At 44.0% G+C, this 22,141-nt stretch overlaps 1 protein-coding gene across 2 annotated transcripts in view; it reads right to left on the minus strand.

The window, feature by feature from the left end:
* Positions 1–561: 561 nt before the first annotated feature.
* The window catches only part of XRCC2 (X-ray repair cross complementing 2), a 33,839-nt gene continuing 12,259 nt past the window's right edge, over positions 562–22,141 (minus strand). The window contains exons 2-4 of one of the 2 annotated variants that reach the window (XM_023225490.1): positions 14,147–14,228; positions 5,079–5,143; positions 1,827–1,948 (exon numbers count right to left, since the gene is read on the minus strand). In XM_023225490.1, coding sequence (XP_023081258.1) covers positions 1,886–1,948; positions 5,079–5,143; positions 14,147–14,228 — 210 coding nt within the window. In that variant the 3' untranslated portion in view covers positions 1,827–1,885. Of the gene's footprint in view, positions 1,949–5,078; positions 5,144–14,146; positions 14,229–22,141 lie in introns of both variants that reach the window. The other variant, XM_023225489.1, reaches the window with a different exon arrangement.

A 22,141-nucleotide genomic window follows, 5' to 3' on the forward strand; every position in this document is an offset into this window, starting at 1 on the left:
GTGGGTGGATTGCGAGTTCAGGAGATTGAGACCATCCTGGCTAACACGGTGAAACTCTGTCTCTACTAAAAATACAAAAAATTAGCTGGGCGTGGTGGCGGGCACCTGTAGTCCCAGCTACTTGGGAGGCTGAGGCAGGAGAATGGTGTGAACCTGGGAGGTGGAGCTTGCAGTGAGCCGAGATTGCGCCACTGCACTCCAGCCTGGGCGACAGAGCGAGACTCCGTCTCAAAAAACAAACAAAAACAAACAAACAACAACAAAAATTAGCTGGGTGTGGTGATGCATGCCTCTAGTCCCAGCTACTCGGGAGGCTGAGACACAAGAATCACTTGAACCTGGGAGGTGGAGGTTACCGTGGGCCAAGATCACGCCACTGCACTCCAGCCTGGGTGACAGAACAAGACTCCATCTCAAAATAAATAAATAAATAAATGCATTTAAACTTTCTTAAACAACAAAGGACTTAACTGAATTCCAAAAATGTGACACCAAGTTAAACATGTCCATTTTATTTAGGCAGATATATGTATATATTATTTATTTCCTTTTAAAGCAAGCTTAATACAAAGTTTAATTGCTAAAATCACTTTGATTCAACAGCCTAGAAACAGAATAGTCTTTAGTTTTACTGGGCTAGTTTAACAAATCCATTCTCTAAAGAAATACTGTTAATTACCCTGGAGTTTAAAACTTTAGGGCCAGGCACGGGCCTGCAATCCCAGCACTTTGGGAGGCCGAGGTGGGTGGATTACTTGAGGTCAGGAGTTTGAGACCAGCCTGGCCAACATGGTGAAACCCTGTCTGTACTAAAAATACAAACATTAGGCTGGCGTGGTGGTGGGTGCCTGTAATCCCAGCTACTTGGAAGGCTGAGGCAGGAGAACCGCTTGAACCCAGGAGGCAGAGGTTGCAGTAAGCTGAGATCGTGCCACTGCACTCCAACAGCCTGGGAAACAGAGTGAGACTCTGTCTCAAAAAAAAAAAAAAAACACAGAAAAAAAAAAAAGAAAACTTTTAGCCGTGAGCAGTGGCTCACACCTGTAATCCCTGCACTCTGGGAGGCACACATAGGAGGATCCCTTGAGGCCAGGAGTTCAAGGCTGCAGTAAGCCGTGATTGTGCCACTGCACTCCAGCCTGGGAGACAAAGTGAGACTCTGTCTTGAGAAAGAAAAATTTTAAGGTTTGCATAGTACTCTGCAAAAGACTATTCTATGATACATATCAACAAAATTTAACCCCACTTTCTCCAATAATAAAAAAGTGTTTTTTTAAACTGTTACTTTTTAAACAACGTGAAACTAATGAAAATTGGTTGCTGCTTTGAGAATCATCTTGTTTGGAGAAAAACATCCTGTGCTTCACCAGTTGCTGCCACGCCTTACAGAGATAGGGTCTGTAGTCTATGTCCACGTCACACTGGCGTCCAGAGGCATGAGAAGGTTCTTCCGATGAGTTTGAGGCTTTCTGCATTATAGTTTGTGTCGTTGCAAAGAGAACCAGGCGATAGTCATTTACAAGCTTCTCTAAGCACTGAGAACATTTCCTCAGAGTAGACTCCTGTAAGGTAACACTCTCTCCTCCATTGACACGGTCTATCCAGTAAAAAGCTGACAGGCTATCCAAAATCAAAAGGCAGAGAGACGGGTGACTACAAAACATACTTTCTAGTGAGTAAAGTGTAAGAAGTAAGTGGGTGCTACTACTGCAGTACACCAAAAAAAATCTTCCCAGGCAGTATTTGATTATTTCTTCAGAGCTTTGGGATAGTCTGTGCTCAAGAATTGTAACCAGCCGGAGCATATCAAAGTGGTAATCTGTATCAATAAATAAGACTTCTACTTCCAGGCCACCTTCTGATTTGGGAAGTATACATCGTGCTGTTAGGTGATAAAGCATTTCTGTTTTTCCTGTTCCTTCTGAGCCATGAAATTCAAGAATATCACCTGTGTAAAATTTAAAAATCTCAGTCAAAATGCAGTAGCTCAAGGGTAGGCTACAAAATGCAAAGTCTGCAAAAAAGTTTAAAAAGACATTTACTGGAATGTGAAAGAAAATCTAAATTCACTTTTGCCAAAATGGAGCTGTACAAGCAAATACAATAAACGAGGAAATCGGAGCCCGGTGAGAAGGTTGGAAGAGGTTAGGGGACTCTCCTCGGGCCAGGCTCACATGCTCTTCCACTTCAATGTGCGAGATTTGAAAATAAAGAGCCACAGATCTAGGGCCTTTCAAAAATCTGATTACTACCGTACACACCATTTCTGGTACTGGATTACACCATATCCATTCTTCCCCTCTTCCTAAAGTATAAAACCCTAATTTGATGAGGAGGGAAATGTGTCCACTTTAAAACTATTTTTCATGGTCTCCTTTGAAAAGGTGACCAGGTAACACAGCTGTCACCAGTGAGATGCAGGCTGCTCTCTGCCAATGATTCTTTCCTATCCAGGGACGCCTTCTGCCCGCCGCGCCCTCCTGTGGGGGTGGAGCAGCATCTGCAAGCAGTGAGGATGAAAGCGCCCCCCCCCCCCGCCAGGATGGCAGCGTGGAAGACAGAAGGTGCCCAGGACTCTGGGCATATGGAGCCCCCACCAGCCACGTACAGCCTGCCTCTGTGCCACTCAGGATGTGAGGAAAACAAGCCTCCACCCGGGCAAGCCACTAAGTTGGACGTCTATGCCCTGCAGGTGAAAGCACTCCCTAATTGGGGTTTCTCAATGTTACTGATGTTATGGGGTGAACAATTCTGGATTTTGGGGTTTCACACATTATTGAGGCAAGAGCCCATGGCTCTCAGGCCCTAAATGCCAACAGCATCCTTCAACTGAAAACAACCTTACACATTCCCAAACTGCCTTCAGTTATTCTTTGCTATTTGAATTATCTCTTGAAACCATGTCCAGCTGCATTAGAAATTATTTTCCTAGCATTAAAAATCAAAGTCAACTACTCGGAACATTAAAGACTCCAACTGTCCTTCTCTATAGGCTCAAATAACTCATTGAGGACAGCACAAGTTAAATCAAACGACACTGGGGAAGTTGCCTTGCCTCCAGAGCTTTTCCAAATGCACTCAACAGTGGCATTCAACTCTTGCTTGTCATTATTAATGTATGGCTGAACTACTTGATTGGAAACACTATGTTAAAATGCCAACTATTATCCCCAATCAAATGATGGTCTATATAAGAATTCAAGGGCTGGGCACAGAGGCTTACACGTGTAATCCCAGCACTTTGGGAGGTAGAGGCGGGCGGATCACCTGAGGTCAGGAGTTCAAGATCAGCCTAGCCAACATAGTGAAACCCTACTAAAAATACAATAAATTAGCTGGGTGTAGTGGCGGGTGCCTGTAATCCCAGCTACTTGGGAGGCTGAGGCAGGAGAAACACTTGAACCCGGGAGACAGAGGTTGCAGTGAGCTGAGATCACGCCATTGCACTCCAGCCTGGGTGACAAGAGCGAAACTCCGTCTCAAAAAACAAAAACAAAAACAACCAAAAAAAGAATTCAATTACTTTCTTATGATTAATTTTAGTTTTTTTTGAGATGGAGTCTTGTTCTGTTGCCCAGGCTGGAGTGCAGTGGTGCAATCTTGGCTCACTGCAACTTTCGCCTCCCAGGTTCAAGCCATTCTCTTGCCTCAGCCTCCCGAGTAGCTGGGATTACAGGTGTGCGCCACCACCCCCAGCTAATTTTTGTATTTTGGTAGAGACGGGGTTTTGCCATGTTGGTCAGGCTGTTCTCAAACTCCTGACCTCAGGTGATCCACCCACCTCAGCCTCCCAAAGTGCTGGGATTACAGGTGTGAACCACGGTACCCGGTCTTTCTTCTTCTTCTCAACAAACCGTTGTAAATTGGAGTATTCACAAATAATGTTTAAGAAATCTAGGCTGGGTACAGTAGCTCATGCCTGTAATTCCCAGCACTTTGGGAGGTCAAGGCAGGAGGATCACTTGAGCCCAAGAGTTAGATATCAGCCTGGTCAACATAGTGAGACCCCGACACTACAATAAAAAAAAAACAAAAACAAAAAACAGCCACCCATGGTTGTGTGCATCAGTAGTCCCAGCTAACTGGGAGGCTGAGGTTGGAGAGTCAGTTGAGCCCAGGAGGTAGAGGCTGCAGTGAGCCAAGACTGCACCAAATTTCTACCATAATCTTACATACAACTTGCAATTCTAAATTTACCTTAAGAAGAACTTTAAAAACTGATTCCACCTCAGCCTCTCAAATAGCTGGGACTACAGGCATGTGTCATCACGCCTGGCTAATTTTTGTATTTCTTGTAGAGACTGGATTCCACCATGTTGCCCAGGCTGGTCTTGAACTCCTGGGCTCAAGTGGTCTGCCTGTGTCAGCCTCCCAAAGTGCTGGGATTACAGGCATGAGCCACCACACCTGGCTTCGGCTTTCTTATAGCGCAGTGTTATCAGTTCTCATAGACTTCTCTTTTGTAGTTAAGAATTCTACACATGGCTGGGCACAGTGGCTCAGGTCTGTAATCCAGCACTTTGGAAGCTGAAGTGGGAGGATCACTTGAGCCCAGGAGTCCATGACGAGCCTGGTCAACATAGGGAGACCCTGCCTCTACAAAAAATTTTAAAAAAGAAATAGCTGGGTGTGGTGGCATGTGCCTATAGCCCCAGTCTCAGCTACTCAGGGTGAAGTGGGAGCCTGTGAGGTTGAGGCTACAGTGAGCCGTGATCATGTCACCGCACTCTAGCCCAGGCAACAGAGGGAGACCCTGTCTCTAAAAAGAAAGAAAAAAAAAGATTCCAGGCTCAAGGAGCAAAATTATTTTCATATTAACAACTGTCCATCTGATTAAAAGTTAACATAGCAGCTAAACCTGTATTCCACCCAGATGTTCAGTGTGCCCTCTCTTACTATGTCACTGAGGAGCTCCGCTGAACCCACCACTCCTACCAAGCGTCTTTTACTGCCCTATGTGATAGAGAACGAGGGGCCATGCAGAAGCGCAGACGGGAAACCAAGAAGCAGACCACAGCAAATCCTCCCTCTCCTGCTCCCAGAGAGGCAGCCAGGGAGGCTGACCCATAGCTACTCACCTTTCTAGAGTACTGCATGCCTTCAAGAGGCTGCTTCAGACGTGTCCTGTTTGCTCCTAATAACACTGAGGTAGGGAAAATAACAAACTCTATCGTCTCCCATCATCACACGGATCACACTATATAATCACTGACTATTTACCTGATTACGTTTCCTGTTAGCTTCTCTAAGGTTGGGACTTGAGTAGTCTGTCCCCAGCACAAAACCCTGGATCTTCTGAATGTGCTTCATCAGTTACCTTCTTTTTTTTTTTTTTTTTTTAATTTTTATTTTATTTTTTTGAGATGGAGTCACGCTCTGTCGTATTTTATCTTATTTTATTTTATTTTTTTGAGATGGAGTCACGCTCTGTCGCCCAGGCTGGAGTGCAGTGGCCGGATCTCAGCTCACTGCAAGCTCCGCCTCCCGGGTTTATACCATTCTCCTGCCTCAGCCTCCTGAGTAGCTGGGACTACAGGCGCCTGCCACCTCGCCCGGCTAAGTTTTACTTTTTTTTGTATTTTTAGTAGAGACAGGATTTCACCATGTTAGCCAGGATGGTCTCGATCTCCTGACCTTGTGATCCGCCCGTCTCGGCCTCCCAAAGTGCTGCGATTACAGGCGTGAGCCACCGCGCCCGGCCAGTTACCTTCTTCTTAAGATCCTCATGAGAGACAACTAAAGAATAAAAATATGAGTTTTGGTTTGTGAGGGTTAAGGGCCTAAAAGCCAATTGTGAAACTGGCATTTTAAATGGAAGCAGGTCTGGTAGGGAGCGACAGGTGGGGTGTGTGGCTTTGGTGGCAGAGCTCAGCAGGTAAGAATGTCCTAGACCAGGGTTGACACAGGGACCAACATAGGAGGCAAAGCAAGAGAAGCAAACTGCCCGGTGTGGGTCCTGCTGCCAGAGACCACAGGGTCTCACACTTAGCGTGGTGAGGGCCTCAGTCCTGCAGGTGATAGGGCTTGGCTGTGTCCCCACCCAAATCTCATTTGAATTCCCACGTGTTGTGGGAGGGACCAGTGGGGGGTCACTGAATCATGGGGGCGGGTCTTTCCTGTGCTGTTCTCGTGATAGTAAGTCTCATGGGATGTGATGGTTATTAGAAGGGAGAATTTTCCTGTACAAGCTCTCTCTGCTTGCTGCCATCCATGTAAGATGGGACTTGTTCCTCCTTGCCTTCTGCCATGATTGTGAGGCTTCCCCAGTCACACGGAACTGTACATCCAATTAAACCTCTTTCTTTTGTAAATTGCCCAGTCTTGGGTATGTCTTTATTAGCAGCGTGAAACTGGATGAATACAGCAGGTAAACCTAATATGGTGATTTAAAAGTTCTTCTGAAAGATAGGCTTGGAAGTACCTGCACACATCAAATATAGACAAAAAGTAGACTTTTTTGAGACAGGGCCTTATTCTGTCACCCAGGCAAGAGTGTAGCAGTGTGACCTCAGCTCACTGCAACCTCTGCCTCCTGGGCTTAAGCCATCCTCCCACCTCAGCCTGGGACCACAGGTCTGTGCCACCACGCCTGACTAAGTTTTGTATTTTTTTGTAGAGACAGTCTTGCTGAGTTGCCCAGGCTGATCTCAAACTCCTGGGTTCAAGTGATCCACCCACCTCAGCCTCCCAAAGTGCTAGAATTATAGGCATGCACCATCCCACCCAGCCCAAAGTAGAAATTTTTAATTCACATCATTCACATTGAGTTATTCCAGCAAAAATTTAGCTTTCAAAATGGTATGGGTTTTTTTTAATGTATCTCTAGGTGTCACAAAATGAAAATGTCCTACAGCCACTAAGATATAAGATTTAAGATGGTAAGCCAGGCGCGGTAGCTCACGCGTATAATCCCAGTACTTTGGGAGGCTGAGGCATGAGGCAGGTGGATCACCTGAGGTTAGGAGTTCAAGACCAGCCTGGCCAACATGATGAAACCCTGCTTCTACTAAAAATATAAAAATTAGCTGGGCATGGTGGCATGCGCCTGTAATCCCAGCTACTTGGGAGGCTGAGACAGGAGAATTGCTTGAACCTGGGAGGCAGAGGTTGCAGTGAGCTGGGATCGTGCCATTGCACTCCAGCCTGGGCAACAAGAGTGAAACTCCATCTCAAAAAAAAAAAAAAAAAAAAAAGGATCCAAGATGGTAATAAGGGGCTGGTTATGGCAGTCTAGGAGTAATCCACATAGAAATAATAGAGAAAAAGCAAAAATCTCTTTGATGGGTATGTAATATGGACCTAAAATTAAGGCCAAAACTAAATTTTTGAGATATATTCACAGTTAGAAGAGGCATTAGAAGACAGCTAAAACAGAAACTTAACAGGAAAACCAGGAAGAAAAACATTACCGGGCAAAAGAGACTGTTTCAAGAAAATGAAACAGTACTAAATAATAAATGCAGCAGAAAAGTCATGACAATGAAAAATGGCAGGAAAAGATCACTGAGTATGTCCAAAATAGTGGCCTTGGAGCATTAACTGTGTAGTCCACAAAAGCATATTTAACATCTTATGTTGTGAACCAAACTTTTAAAACTGAGATACTCAGAAGACAGGAGACAACGGGGCTAGCCTAGGCATTCACTGCTTCTAGAGCAACAGCAACGACAGAGCAGATTCCCACCCAGTGAAACTGAGGCAAAGAAGTGGAAGGTTCAATCCCTGCCTAAGAGATACTCTTTTCCTTTTACACATTAATAGCAAAGCAGGTATAAAAAAGGCATTTATAACAACCGGGGAAGACACTGCAAATGTGCAAGAGACACATGAATTATCATTAAGGTCCTTGAACTACATTCCTCACAAATACGTTTAATGATGAACTGAAATCAGTTTTATTGATTTTATAAACATTTACTGTTTGATCCTCAAGATCAAAACCTATAATCAAATATTATGTCCTACAGAAGGGACATCATCCTTTTCAATGTACTTGAAGTCACCGTCTCCTGTGTTTCTGTGGCTGCTATAGGATGCTTGTCCAGCCAAAGTATGGAACGTGACGACTTGCAGTAAAAAAACCCCTAAGGTTTGGCACTCGAATATATTAAACTAAATCAGAAAATCTGGATGATTTGGCCTTGACAGTTACTCTTACAAATAGAACGCTGTAAGGAGTTTGGGTAACAGATTGTCAGAAAGAGTTATGAATCTAAAGATCCTTCAAAATAAGGAAAAGAAAGGAAAAGCCAAAAAATCTATCATCTTGGTACCAGCCTACCAACTATATAACAAATATGTTGAATTTGCAGATTATAATCATTACAGAAGTAAAGAAGTAATGAATTGGTACATGGTACTGAATAACTCCTATCCAAAAAAGCATTAAAAATATGTTTACAGGTTGGACGTGGTGGTTCACGCCCATAATCCCAGCACTTTGGGAGGCTGAGGTGGGCAGATGGCTTGAGCCCAGGAGTTCAAGACCATCCTAGGCAACACGGCAAAACTCTATCTCTACAAAATATACAAAAATTACTTGGGTATGTTGGCACACATCTGTGGTCCCAGCTATTAAGGAGGCAGAGGTGGGAGGATTACCTGAGTCCGGGGTTGGTCAAGGCTGCAGCGAGCCATCACTGCGCCACTGCACTCCAGCCTGGGCAACAAGAGTGAGACCCTTGGCTGGGCACAGTGGCTCAAGCCTGTAATCCCAGCACTTTGGGAGGCTGAGACGGGCGGATCACGAGGTCAGGAGATCGAGACCAGCCTGGCTAACACGGTGAAACCCCGTCTCTACTAAAAAAAAATACAAAAAACTAGCCGGGCGAGGTGGCGGGCGCCTGTAGTCTCAGCTACTCAGGAGGCTGAGGCAGGAGAATGGCGGGAACCCAGGAAGCGGAGCTTGCAGTGAGCTGAGATCCAGCCACTGCACTCCAGCCTGGGCGAGAGCCAGACTCCGTCTCAAAAAAAAAAAAAAAAAAGTGAGACCCTGTCTCAAAAAGAAAAGTTTGGCACTGGGCACAATGGTTCATGCCTGTAATCTCAGCACTTTGGGAGGCCAACACGGGTAGATCACTTGAGGTCAAGACCAGCCTGGCCAACATGTTGAAACCCTGTCTCTACTAAAAATACAAAAACTTAGCTGGGCACAGTAGCACCCGCCAGTAATTCCAGCTACTTGGGAGGCTGAGGTTGCAGTGAGCAGAGATCAAGCTGCACTCCAGCCTGGGTGACAGAGTGAGGCTCTGTCTCAAAATAAAAAAAAAAATTATACAATAAAATGTAATATAAAATATAAAAAATAAAATAGAATATAATATAAAATATAAAATAAAAAATAAAAAATAAAATAAAACAAAATAAAATGAAACATTTGGATGAGAACACATGGACACAGGAAGGGGAGTAACACACACCGGGGCCTGCCGCTAAGACAAGTAACCCAGGTGATGGGTTGACAGGTGCAGCCAACCACCATGGCATGCGTTTATCCATGTAACAAACCTTCACGTTCTGCACATGTATCCCAGAATTTAAAATTAAGTTAAATTAAATTTAAATTTAAATTTAAAAAAAGTTCGGATAGGTGCAGTGGCTCACACCTGTAATCCCAGAATTTTGGGAGGCCAAGGTGGGCAGATCACCTGAGGTTGGGGGTTCAAGACCAGCCCGGCCAACATGGTGAAATCCCATGTCTACTAAAAATACAGATGAGACAGAGCAAGACTCTGTAAAAAAAAAGTTTACAATGGCATTGAGACTCTATATCCCCTAAATCTCTTACTACTTCAACTTAAGCTTTTCTATAACGAGTTCTGATAAACTTCTATTGTTGACAGATAATCTTTATAATCCCAGTCTTCTATCTGCTGTTGTTCCAATGGAGTACTCATCTAACTAGTTTTACAGCTACAGGATCTTCAGTAGTTTTCAGTAAACTTTTTTGTTAGTGACTAAACATGATGATGTTTTTTAATGTTTCTATAATATAATATTCTAATGTAGAAGTTGTTCCACAAACCCATTTTAACATATTAATGTCAGTTTCATAAGGCTCACCTTATTAATATCCTTCCCTATGGAGAGTGTACAAAGACCATTCTGTTTTTTCTTACGTACTTGATCAAAATTTGTGTTTTATTATGGAGAATTTTGGTTAGCAAATCTGCTGTACAAGAAATACTAAAGGGAGTCCTTCAGGCTACATGAAAGGACACTAGACAGTACCTGAAATCCAAATGAGAAAATAAAAAGCACAGGGAAATGTAACTATCTATGTAGATATAAAAGACAGTACAGGCCGGGTGTGGTGGCTCATGTCTGTAATCCCGACACTTTGGGAGGCCAAGGCGGGTGGATCACCTGAGGTCAGGAGTTTGAGACCAGCCTGGCCAACATAGTGAAACCCCGTCTCTACTAAAAATAAAAAATTAGCCAGGTGTGGTGGCACACACCTGTAGTCCCAGGTACTGGGGAGGCTGAGGCAGGAGAATCACTTGAACCCAGGAGGTGGAGGTTGCAGTGAGCCGAGATCATACCACTGCACTCCAGGCTGGGCAACAGAGTGAGGCTCCACCTAAAAAAAAAAAAAAAAAAAGGAAGGTATAAATGTGTTTTTATATTTGTAACTATTTTTTCATCTACCTGATTTAAGAAGGAAGTTGTTTTTGCGACAGAGTCTTGCTCTGTTGCCCAGGTTGGAGTGCAGTGGTGCAATCTCAGCTCACTGCAACCTCTGCCTCTCGGGTTCAAGCAGTTCTCCTGTCTCAGCCTCCTGAGTAGCTGGGATTGCAGGCACCCGCTATCATGCCCAGCTAATTTTTTAGAGATGAGGTTTCACCATGTTGGCCAGGCTGGCCTTGAACTTCTGACCTCAGGTGATCCACACACCTCAGCTTCCCAAAGTGCTGGATTACAGGTGTGAGCCACTGCACCTGGACAGAAAGTATTCTTAAGTAATCATTTTAATTATTTTTAATTCAGTAATAATATTAAATGTGCTGATGACCAGACGATGTATAATCATGTAGGGAACAGCTATAAAGTAAACAAAGCGTTTTACAAAATACAGAAATTAAGTTTGCATTAATCCAAACTAGACTGTTAGAAATTATGATGTTACTTGTAATCCCAGGGCAATCACTAGAAAAATCAGAAAAATATAGTGAAAATAATGACAAGGGAATTAAAATGGTACACTAGAAAATAACACAAAAGAAAACAGTAAAGGAGAAAGAAACAGAAAAGACATAAAACATATATAAAAAACAGACAACAAAATGACAATCATAAGCTTTTTGTCTTTGGTTTTGTTTTTTTTTTTTTCTTTTTGAGACAGAGTCTTGCTCTGTCACCCAGGCGGGAGTGAAGTGGCACAATCTCGGCTCACTGCAACCTCTCCCTCACAGGTTCAAGCGATTCTCCTGTCTTGACCTCTCGAATAGCTGGGATTACAGGCATGAGCCACCATACCTGGCTAATTTTTCTTTTTTTTTTTTCTTTTTTTTTTTTTTTTTGAGGCAAAGTCTCGCTCTGTCGCCCAGGCTGGACTGCAGTGGCACGATCTCGGCTCTCTGCAAGCTCACGGAATCCCTCCTGGGTTCACACTATTCTCCTGCCTCAGCCTCCCAAGTAGCTGGGATTACGGGCACCCGCCACCACGCCCGGCTAATTTTTTCTATTTTTAGTAGAGACAGGGTTTCATCATGTTGGCCAGGCTGGTCTCCAACTCCAGACCTCAGGTCCCACCTACCTCAGCCTCTCAAAGTGCTGGGATTAGAGGTGTGAGCCACCGTGCCCGGCCCCTGCTTTAACCATTCAGAAGTGTACAGCTCAGCGGTGTGAAGTATTTCACATTCACATTGCTGTGAAGCAATGAAGCAGAACTCCACAACTTTTCCATCTTGCAAAACTCACATTTTGCATCCATTAAACAATGACTCACTTCCTCCACCTCCGCAGCTCCTGGTAACTATCATTTTACTTTCTTTTCTGTGAATTTAACTCCCTTAACTACCTTAGAAACTACATGTAAGTGGAATCAAGCAGTTTGTCTTTTTGTCTGGCCTATTTCATTTAGCACAATGTCCTCAAGGTTCATCCATGTTGTAGCAAGTGACAGAATTTCCTTCTTCTGTAAGGCTGAATAATATATCAATTGCATGTATATATCACATTTTGCATATACCACTCAACCACTGATGGATGCTTTTCCCCCCAGGGATTCGTTATAAGTACACCGATGGACATTTAGGTTGGTTTTACCTCTTAGCTATTGTGAATAGTGCTGCTAAAAACAAGAGTGTGCAAATATTTCTCCAAGATCCTGCTTTGGATTTTTTTGGATGAATACCCAGAGGTGAGATTATGGGCGCATACGGTAGCTCTATTTTTAATTGTTTGAGGAACCTCCATACTGTTTTCCATAATGGTCGCATCGTTTTACAATCTTACCGACAGTGCAAAAGGGTTACCATTTCTCCACATCCTTGCTAACACTTGCTATTTCCTGTTTTTTTGATAGTAGCCTTTCTAATGGATGTGAAGTGACAAAGAAGAACATTTTATAATGATAAATGGGTCAACCAGCAATAAGACAAAATAAAAAGTTATGTGTGCTTAACAATACATGAAGCCCCAAAATACAAAAGCAAAAAATGATAAAACTCAGGAGAGAAACAGACAATTCAACAATAACAGTTGGAAACTTCATTTTTAGTAGAGATGGGGTTTCACCATATTGGCCAGGCTGGTCTCTTGGCCAGGCTGGTCTCGAACTCCTGACCTTGTGATCCGCTGCCTCAGCCTCCCAAAAGTGCTGGGATCACAGGTGTGAGCCACCGCGCTCGGCTATAACCTGATTTTTTAAATGAGCAAAGGATCTGACGTTTCTCCAAAGATACACAATTTGCCAATAAGCCTGTGCAGATACTCAACATCACTGGCCGTGAGGAAAATGTAAATCAAAAACCACAGAGAGATAACACTTCATACTGACTAGGATGGCTATTATCAGAAAGACAGACAATAACAATTATTCCCAGAATATGGGAACTGGAACCATCATTGCACTGTTGGCAATGCAATGACGGTGCAAATAAAATGTGAAGCTCCTCAGGAAAACAGTCTGGCAGTTTCTCAAAAGGTTAAATGTAGAACTGCCATATGACCTAGCAATGCCTATGCTAGGTATTACCTGATAGAACTGAAAACCTCTATCCACAGAAAAACATGTACACAGATAACCACAGCAGCATTATGCATAACAGCCAGCAAATAGAAACAACCCAAATGTCCATCCGCTAACAAACGGATAAGCAACATGCATACCCATGCAATGAAATATTTAACAAAAAGTGAACTACTAATATGTGTTATGATGTGGTGACAATGAATTATACAATGCAAATTATTCAAAGTAAAAGAGGCCAGTCACAGAAGATCACATATTACATGATTGCAGTTATACGAAGTGTCCAGAAAAGGCAAATCTATAGTTAGAAAGTAGACTAGTAGTTGCCTAGAGCTGGGGAACATGGGAGATGACAAGGATTAGAAATGAGCTTCTTTATGAGGAGATAAAATGCTCTAAAATCAGTTGTGGTAATGGTTGCACAACTGTGCAATATACTAAAAATCACTTAACTGCACACTTAAGTGGGTGAATTTTATCTCTATGAAGCCACTACATTAAAAGAAAAAAAATCAACCTAAGCACACGCCCTTTGTAAGTTTTCCCTGTTGTAGAAATACTAAGAGAACAATTGGGTACCTAAGGACTTCCCTATAACTCCTCAAACTTCTAAAGAAAAATAATTTCAAAATAAACTATAATAGCAGGACTTGCATAAATATCGTGTGTTGGGAGTAAGACAGAGGTCAAGGCAGATTCTGAAGATTTACTGCAGAGAAGCAAACTTCTCTCATCTGACACCAGTGAGGAAAGCTTAAAAGCTTCCTGTCATAACCTGTGTCTCATTTTTCAGTTGTACAGTTTAACCTGTATAACCTCTTGCAGGAGTATGTGTCTACATGACCTGTATAACCTCTTGCAGGAGTATGTGTCTACATGGGAGCTCATGTGAAAAATCCTTTTATAAAGCTTTATTTGCTTTTCTATTTTTTATAAAGGTTGTATTTTTACCATGCACAGGTGAATCTTCATCAGCAAACAGATTTGGTTCTATTTCTTTCAAGGAACTTCTACCTTCAAGTCGGGCAAGGAGCTTACAAAAGAAAAGAGAGAAGGAAAACTCATTATTTAAAAATAGAAAATCCTAGACATCTGTATTTATACCATTTTCCGAAAGTCTGTAAGATTTCAAAACTTTAGGCTGGGTGCTGTGGTTCACACCTGTAATCCCAACACTTTGGGAGGCCAAGGTGGACAGATTGCTTGAGTCCAGTTTGAGACCAGCCTGGGCAACATGGTGAAACCAACTCTACAAAAAATACAAAAATTAGCTGGGCATGGTGGCACACACTGTAATCCCGGCGACTCAGGAGGCTGAGGTGGGAAGATCACTTGAGCCCAAGAGGCAGAGGTTGCGGCCTGGGCAACAGAGTGAGGCCCCATCTCAAAAAAAATTGTTCCTAATTTTGTGGATTTGGAAGAAAATATGAAATAGGAAATCTAGTTTAGGAGAAATGTTGTGTTTACTTATTTTTCAGATATTTTACTTTTTGTTTATCTACCAAATACCGACAGAATGAGTCTGTACCCTCAAAGGAATGGATAGTCTAGTTTAGGATATAGGACAAACTGCTATGGCAAAATTTTTACCTTCCTTATAATTAACTTTCACACTGTAATTCTTACCACACTTGTTACAGTTACCTGCCTTCATTTGTCTGCCCCATTAGTTGTGAGCTCTTCATTTCACTGGGGAAGGGGACAAAGGAGAAAGGTGGAGAACTTCCTTGAGCAGTCACCACCTGAGCTCTCTGCTAAGTAAGACTCTGCCAGGTGAAAGGGGCACAGGCCGGCCTAGCAGACTCGCTAGCAGGGACAGGAGCAGCCGCAGTACAGAGGCTACAAACAGCACTGTGCACAGGGACGCTGTGCGCAGATCTGAACTCCTAGAGACTGTAGCAGCACCAAACAGGTAGGACACAGGGAAGCCCTAAGAGCAGAAGTCAGAGCATGGAAGGGATCCCATGTCATGTTTGGGAGCTTAGCTTTGGCTTGTAGACAACAGCCAACAGGTGTGACACGAAGCAGTGAGAAGTATTTAGCTATTTAGCACATAGTTAAGAGGAGACATGTGGGACCCCAGAGCCAGACCTGCTAGGTTACTGAGGTCCTCAGGCTTCTCATCTGTAAAGTGAGGATAACAAACAGCACCCTCCCTCGTAAGGATGATGAGGATTAAATATGTGAAAAGAGTACCTGGCTTATTATCCGCTTTTTTTTTTTTTTTTTTTTTTTTTTTTGAGGCAGAGTCTTGTCCTGTTGCCCAGGCTGGAGTTCAGTGGTGCGATTTCTGCTCACTGTAACCTCTGCCTTCTGGGCTCAAGTGATTCTCCTGCCTCAGCCTCCTGAGTAGCTGGGATTACAGGCGCCCAGCACCACAGCTGGCTAATTTTTGTATTTTTAGTAGAGACAGGGTTTCACCATGTTGGCCAGGCTGGTTTCAAACTCCTGACCTCAAACGATCCGCCCCCACCAGCCTCCCAATCTGCTGGGATTACAGGCATGAGCCACCGTGCCCAGCCTATCCACATTTCAAACAGACCATCTTGGTGGTTACTAGGGAACAGATGTGAGGAGAGTAAAACCATACGTGGAGAGGGCTGGAGTCTGTCACCCTAGTCTGGAGGAGGAGTGTCTGCACCATGACAGAAATCATTAGGACCACAGGCGGCAACCTCGGTGAAGGATTTAACTGTCACAAGGGAGACAAAACTGATTCTCCAGGGAATCAAAACTGATTCTCAGGTTTCTTGGGAATCAGCACAGATTTGACAACACTTCTATATGACAAAAGAAAAAAAATCTATCACAAATGGGAAGAAAAAGTCACCTTTTATTTGCATTTTTTTAAACCAAATCAAGTTGTGGAAAGACTTCCTGAAGTGATTAAAAGTTCTATGCATTCATTTAACAGGCGTTCGCTGAATTTCTGCTGCATATGAAGCACTGTGCTAGGTAAAATGTTGACTACAAAGATGAAGATGGCAACCTACCCTCAAAGAATGTGCAGTCTCGGTCCTCTTGCTTTATGTCATAAAACAAGGTAAAGATACAGGGTGCTTAGTTAGATCAGAAGTTCTGAAGGCATAACTGTGGCTGAAACTATTTTCATAAACAGAAAAAGTAAAACTTAAGATGTTATTTGCCTAGTTTGACACTAAGGTCGTAAAAGCAATAGTGGGTACCTGCTGACAGCTAGCATAATCAAGGCAGTGGCGTGGAAATGTATTAGCACACATCGCCAAGCACTACCTGCACTCAAGCAGAACAAACAAAACTAGCTTTATGTAAGAATGTCTTTGATGAAGTAAAAAAAAAAAAAAAATGACTGGTTTTACTAAATCGTGACCCTTGAGTACACTTTTAAAAATATTTAAAAACTATTCTTTGTGATGACATGAGAAACATACTGTGTAGTGAACAATTTAACCTTGCCCAAAGGGAGGTCTGGTTTTTGTCCTTGGCTCCTGAGCGGTAATCCTTGGAATGTCTTGCCTGATGAAAGTGTCTTTGAGCAGGGCACAGTGGCTCGCGCCTGTAATCCTAGTACTTCAGGAGGCCAAGGTGGGAGGATGGCTTGAGCCCAGGAGTTTAAGACCAGCCTGGGAAACATGGCGAAACGCTGTCTCTACAAAAAAATACAAAAATTGGCTGGGCATGGTGGCATACGCCTGTAGTCCCAGCTACTCAGAAGGCGGACAGAGAAGAATCGCTTGAGTCCCGGAGGTCGAGGCTGCAGTGAACCAAGATTGTGCCACTGCACTCCAGGCTGGGCAACAGAGCAAGACCCTGTCCCCTACCACCCCCCACCAAAAAATAGTGTCTGTTTACAAGGGAACCTTGGGCCACACAAGAATGATTTATGGTGGGGGCTTTGGGTCATGCAGTGACAGGCCAACCTGGAGGTGCTGGAAGCTAAGGTCAGCTATGCAGGCAGTTGACTATGTCCACCTGGCAGATCCCCAGTAAAACCTTTGGACATCAGAGTCTAGCTGAGATTCCCTGCTTGCCAATATTCTGTCTATTGTCACACATTGTTGCTGGGAGAATTTAGCACTGTTGATGACTCCACTGGGAGAGGACAGCTGGAAGCTCTGTGCATGGAACTTCCTGAACTTTGTCCTATTGTGTCTCTTCCCTTGGCTGATTTTAATCTAGATCCTTTTGCTGTTGCAAACCATAACCATGAGCATAACAGCTTTCATTGAGTTCGGAGTTCTTCTAGAGACTTATTAAGCCTGAAGGTGGCTGTGATGGTTAATTGTATGTGTCAACTAGATTAGGTTAAGAGATGCCCATATGGCTGGTAAAGCATGATTTCTGGGTGTGTCATGAGGGTGTTTCTGGAGGACATGAGCATTTCAACCAGTAGACTGATTAAAGAGGATCCATCCTCACCAATGCGGACGGGAATCCTCCAATCCCTCTTTTCTTGAGCTGGGACACCCATCTCCTGCCCTCAGATATCGGAGCCCCTGATTCTGGGACTTACCACAGTGCTGCCTGTCCCCCAACCCTTCACCATTCTCAAGCCTTTAAAGCCCTGGACTGGGAGTTCCACCATGGGCCCTCCTGGCTCTCAGCCCTTCAGACTCAGACTGCATTACACCACAGGCTTTCTGGTTCCCCAGCTTGCAGATGGTGTGTCTGGGAATTCTTGGCCTCCATAATCACGCTGTTAGAGTAGGTAGACAGGCAGGTGTGAGTGGGGCAGGACAGGCCCCAAGGAATGTCCAGGTGGCCTCTTCAGGAATGATAACTGGTTGCAGCTGGCACCAGGGAGGGGCAAATTTCCTAACAGGAAACATCTTGGACTTATGGGCAACAACTTCCTGATAAGATCCTAGGAATTGAGCAAATATGTCCAGGAATGTGCAGTAAGGAGCAAAATGGTGGAGTGTGACCAGTACATGACCTTCCTCTGGGAGCACTAGACCAGTAAGGGAAAATTGCCCTACGCAAGCATGCACAGAACTCCAAACACCAAATGGCACCCGTGGACCCTTTCAGATGCTGGCAAGTCACTGCACATGAGGCAATTAGCCAGCAGCCCACCCAGGGAGAAGGATGAGAGGAGACCAGGAAGGATCAGGAAATAGGGGCATTCAATATTTCAAGTTGCCCATTTGGTCCCTTCCAAGTGAACATTACTTCAAAAAATCTTCACTCCTGCCTTGAATCTACTTCTGTCTTGGCTGAATTCTTTCTTCCAAGAAGACAAGAACTGAGGACTGTGGACCCCAACCGGACTTGCCGCCCTGGTAACAATGTGAGCCAATTTCCATAATAAATTTCCTCTTATATATCTACATGTATCCTACTGGTTGTGTTTCTCCTCTGGAGAACTGTGCCTAACACATAACTCAGTGAGCCATCCAAAAGATGCATGATATGAAATCATTCCTGGGTAGATTTCAGTCCAACTCTAAGACAGACTTTTTTTTTGAGACAGGGTGTAATTTACTCCCGTCACCCAGGTTGGAGTACAATGGCACGGTGGGCCTCAACCTCCCAGGCTCAAGTGATCCTCCCACCTCGGCCTCCCAAGTAGCTGGACTACAGGCTCGTGCTACTATGTCCAGCTAATTTTTTTTTTTTTTTTTTTGAGACGGAGTCTCGCTCTGTCGCCCGGGCTGGAGTGCAGTGGCCGGATCTCAGCTCACTGCAAGCTCCGCCTCCCGGGTTCCCGCCATTCTCCTGCCTCAGCCTCCGGAGTAGCTGGGACTACAGGCGCCCGCCACCTCGCCCAGCTAGTTTTTTGTATTTTTTAGTAGAGACGGGGTGTCACCATGTTAGCCAGGATGGTCTCGATCTCCTGACCTTGTGACCCGCCCGTCTCGGCCTCCCAAAGTGCTGGGATTACAGGCTTGAGCCACCGCGCCCGGCCTAATTTTTTGTTATTTTTAGGAGACAGGGTCTCACTATGTTGCCCAGGCTGGTCTCGAACTCCTGGGCTCAAGTGATCCACCTGCCTTGGCCTCCCAAAGTGCTGCAATTACAGGTGTGAGCTACCGCACCTGGTCAAGGTCTTAAGATTTTATATCCCACATTATAGTTAGCCTTTAGGAAAACTACTTGTCAAGGTTTGGTAGAGTAACCAAGAAGAATATCTATAATTCTCTGAAAAGGTCTTAAAATACTCCTCCCTTCCCCAAAGTGACTTTCTCTGAGAGGATAGATGTTCTTCATGTACTTTAACCCGATCAACATATGATAACAGACCGCATAAGAACCCAGTTCTATTAAGCCAGATATTAAAAAGATTTGCAAATATGTAAAACGACATCACTTTTCTAAGTTTTTTCTTAGAAAAATACAGCTATTTTTCATAAAAATATGCTTTATGAAAATATTCAATGTGTGTGTCATTGTACATGAATGTAAATATTTTAAAAATTTAAATTTCTATCTCATGGACACATACAACATAAACAAAAGCTCTTTAGATTCTTCAATTTTTTTTTGGAGACAGGGTCTTGCTCTGTCACCCAGGCTGGAGTGCAGTGATGCCATCATGGCTCTCTGCAGCCGTGCCCTCTTGGGCCCATGCAATCCTTGCATATCAGCCTCCTGAGTAGCTGGGACCACCGTGACCTCTTGGACCCACGCGATCCTTGCGTATCAGCCTCCTGAGGAGCTGGGACCACTTGAACTCCTGGGCTCAAGCAATTCTCCCACCTTAGCCTCCCAAAGTGCCGGGATTACAAGCACGAGCCACCATGCCCAGTGGAATCTCCCATTTTTAAATGTGTTCTAAGTCTACAATGTGTAAGAACCACTGGGCTACAAGACTGCAAGAGTATAACTCAAAGAAAAATACAGATTTTTTTTTGTTTTTTTGACACAAGAGTCTTGCTTTGTCATCAAGGCTGGAGTACAGTGGTGCAAGTTCGGCTCACTGCAACCTCTGCCTCCTGGGTTCAAGCGATTCTCCTGCTTCAGCCTCCTGAGTAGCTAGAATTACAGGCATGTGCCACCATGCCTTGCTAATTTTTATATTTTTAGTAGAGATGGGGTTTCGCCATGTTGGTCAGGCTGGTCTCAAACTCCTGACCTCAGGCGATCCACCCGCCTCAGCCTCCCAAAGTGCTGGGATGACAGGTGTGAGCCACCGTGCTCAGCAAGACAGAGAGACTTTCATGGACAAGAAAGAGCACGTGGAAACAACTACAAAATATCTTCAAAGGCCTGTATATGAATGAATAACATCCTCATTAGATTAACTTGGGAAGACACTCCAATTGTTTACTCTTAATGCCATTGCTCAAAACACTTTAGAATCCTCGCCCCTGAGAAATCCTGGCAAAATAGTATTCAAGAAAGTATTATAGGCCAGGCGCAGTGGCTCACGCCTGTAATCCCAGCACTTTGGGAGGCCAAGGAAGGAGGATCACCTGAGATGGAGAGTTCGAGACCAGCCTGGCCAACATGGAGAAACCCTATCTCTACTAAAAATACAAAATTAGCCAAGCGTGGTGGCACATGCCTGTAATCCCAGCTACTCGAGAGGCTGAGGCGGGATAATCGCTTGAATCTGAGGCAGAGGTTGCGGTGAGCCAAGATCGCGCCACTGCACTCTAGCCTGGGTAGCAAGAACGAAACTCCATCAAAAAAAAAAAAAAAAAAAAAAAAGTATTATAATTTTATTGACAGGACTCTTCTGAGTGAAGATAGTATTGCTCCTCTTAGTTACCCACAAGGATTAGGCAATCTGCATCAGACTTTCCTCTGTTACTTAAAAAATCAAATTTCTTTTCTTTTTTTTTTTTTTTTTTTTTTTTTTTTGAGGCGGAGTCTCGCTCTGTCACCGGGGCTGGAGTGCAGTGGCCGGATCTCAGCTCACCGCAAGCTTCGCCTCCCGGGTTCACGCCATTCTCCTGCCTCAGCCTCCTGAGTAGCTGGGAGTACAGGCGCCCGCCACCTCGCCCGGCTAGTTTTTTTTTGTATTTTTTAGTGGAGACGGGGTTTCACCGTGTTAGCCAGGATGGTCTCGATCTCCTGACCTCGTGATCCGCCCGTCTCGGCCTCCCAAAGTGCTGGGATTACAGGCTTGAGCCACCGCGCCCAGCCCAAATTTATTTTCAAAGGAGAAAAACTGTCCACCATTGAGAATATCCAAAGCAATGTTTTACAATGTCAAAGCAGAGTATACTGAATTATAAAGGGGATGAAAGAACCTCCCAGAAATAGGAAATGGATTTATATTTACAAGTAATGGATAATATTAACAATTCACAAGCCAAGCGAATTGTTAATATTACAATTAACAATTGTAATTGTGGCTCACACCCGTAATCCCAGCACTTTGGGAGGCCGAGGCAGTTGGATGACCTGAGGTCAGGAGTTCGAGACCAGCCTGGCCAAGATGGTGAAACCCCATCATTACTAAAAATACAAAAAATTAGCCAGGTGTGGTGGTGGGTGCCTGTAATCCCAGCTACTCAGGAGGCTGAGGCAGGAGAATCACTTGAACCCAGAAGGTGGAGGTTGCAGTGAGCCGAGATCGCACCACTGCACTCTAGCCTAGGAGACAGAACGAGACTCCATCTCAAAAAAAAAAAAAAGAGAAACTTCTAAACATAAGCAGAAAATACACTTGTCTCCCCTTATCTGCAGTTTCATTTTCTGTGGTTTCAGTTATAGCCAACCACAGTTCGTAACTATTAAACAGAAAATTCTAGAAATACACAAGTTTTCAATTGCGTGTCATTCTGACTAGCATAATAAAATACCGTACCATCCTGTTCTGCCCCAGGTGGGACATGAATCATCCCTTTGTCCAGCATATCCATGCTGTATACACTACCTGTTCATTACTGTATGGGAAAAAACATAGTGTCTATAGGGTTCATTACTATCTGTGGTTTCAGCATCCACTGGGGGTCTCGGAACATATCCTCCATGGATAAGAAAAGAGGTGATTCAAAAATCTGACATAGGCCTATT

Source organism: Piliocolobus tephrosceles, chromosome 8 (assembly GCF_002776525.5).
Source record: "Piliocolobus tephrosceles isolate RC106 chromosome 8, ASM277652v3, whole genome shotgun sequence".
NCBI lineage: Eukaryota > Metazoa > Chordata > Mammalia > Primates > Cercopithecidae > Piliocolobus > Piliocolobus tephrosceles.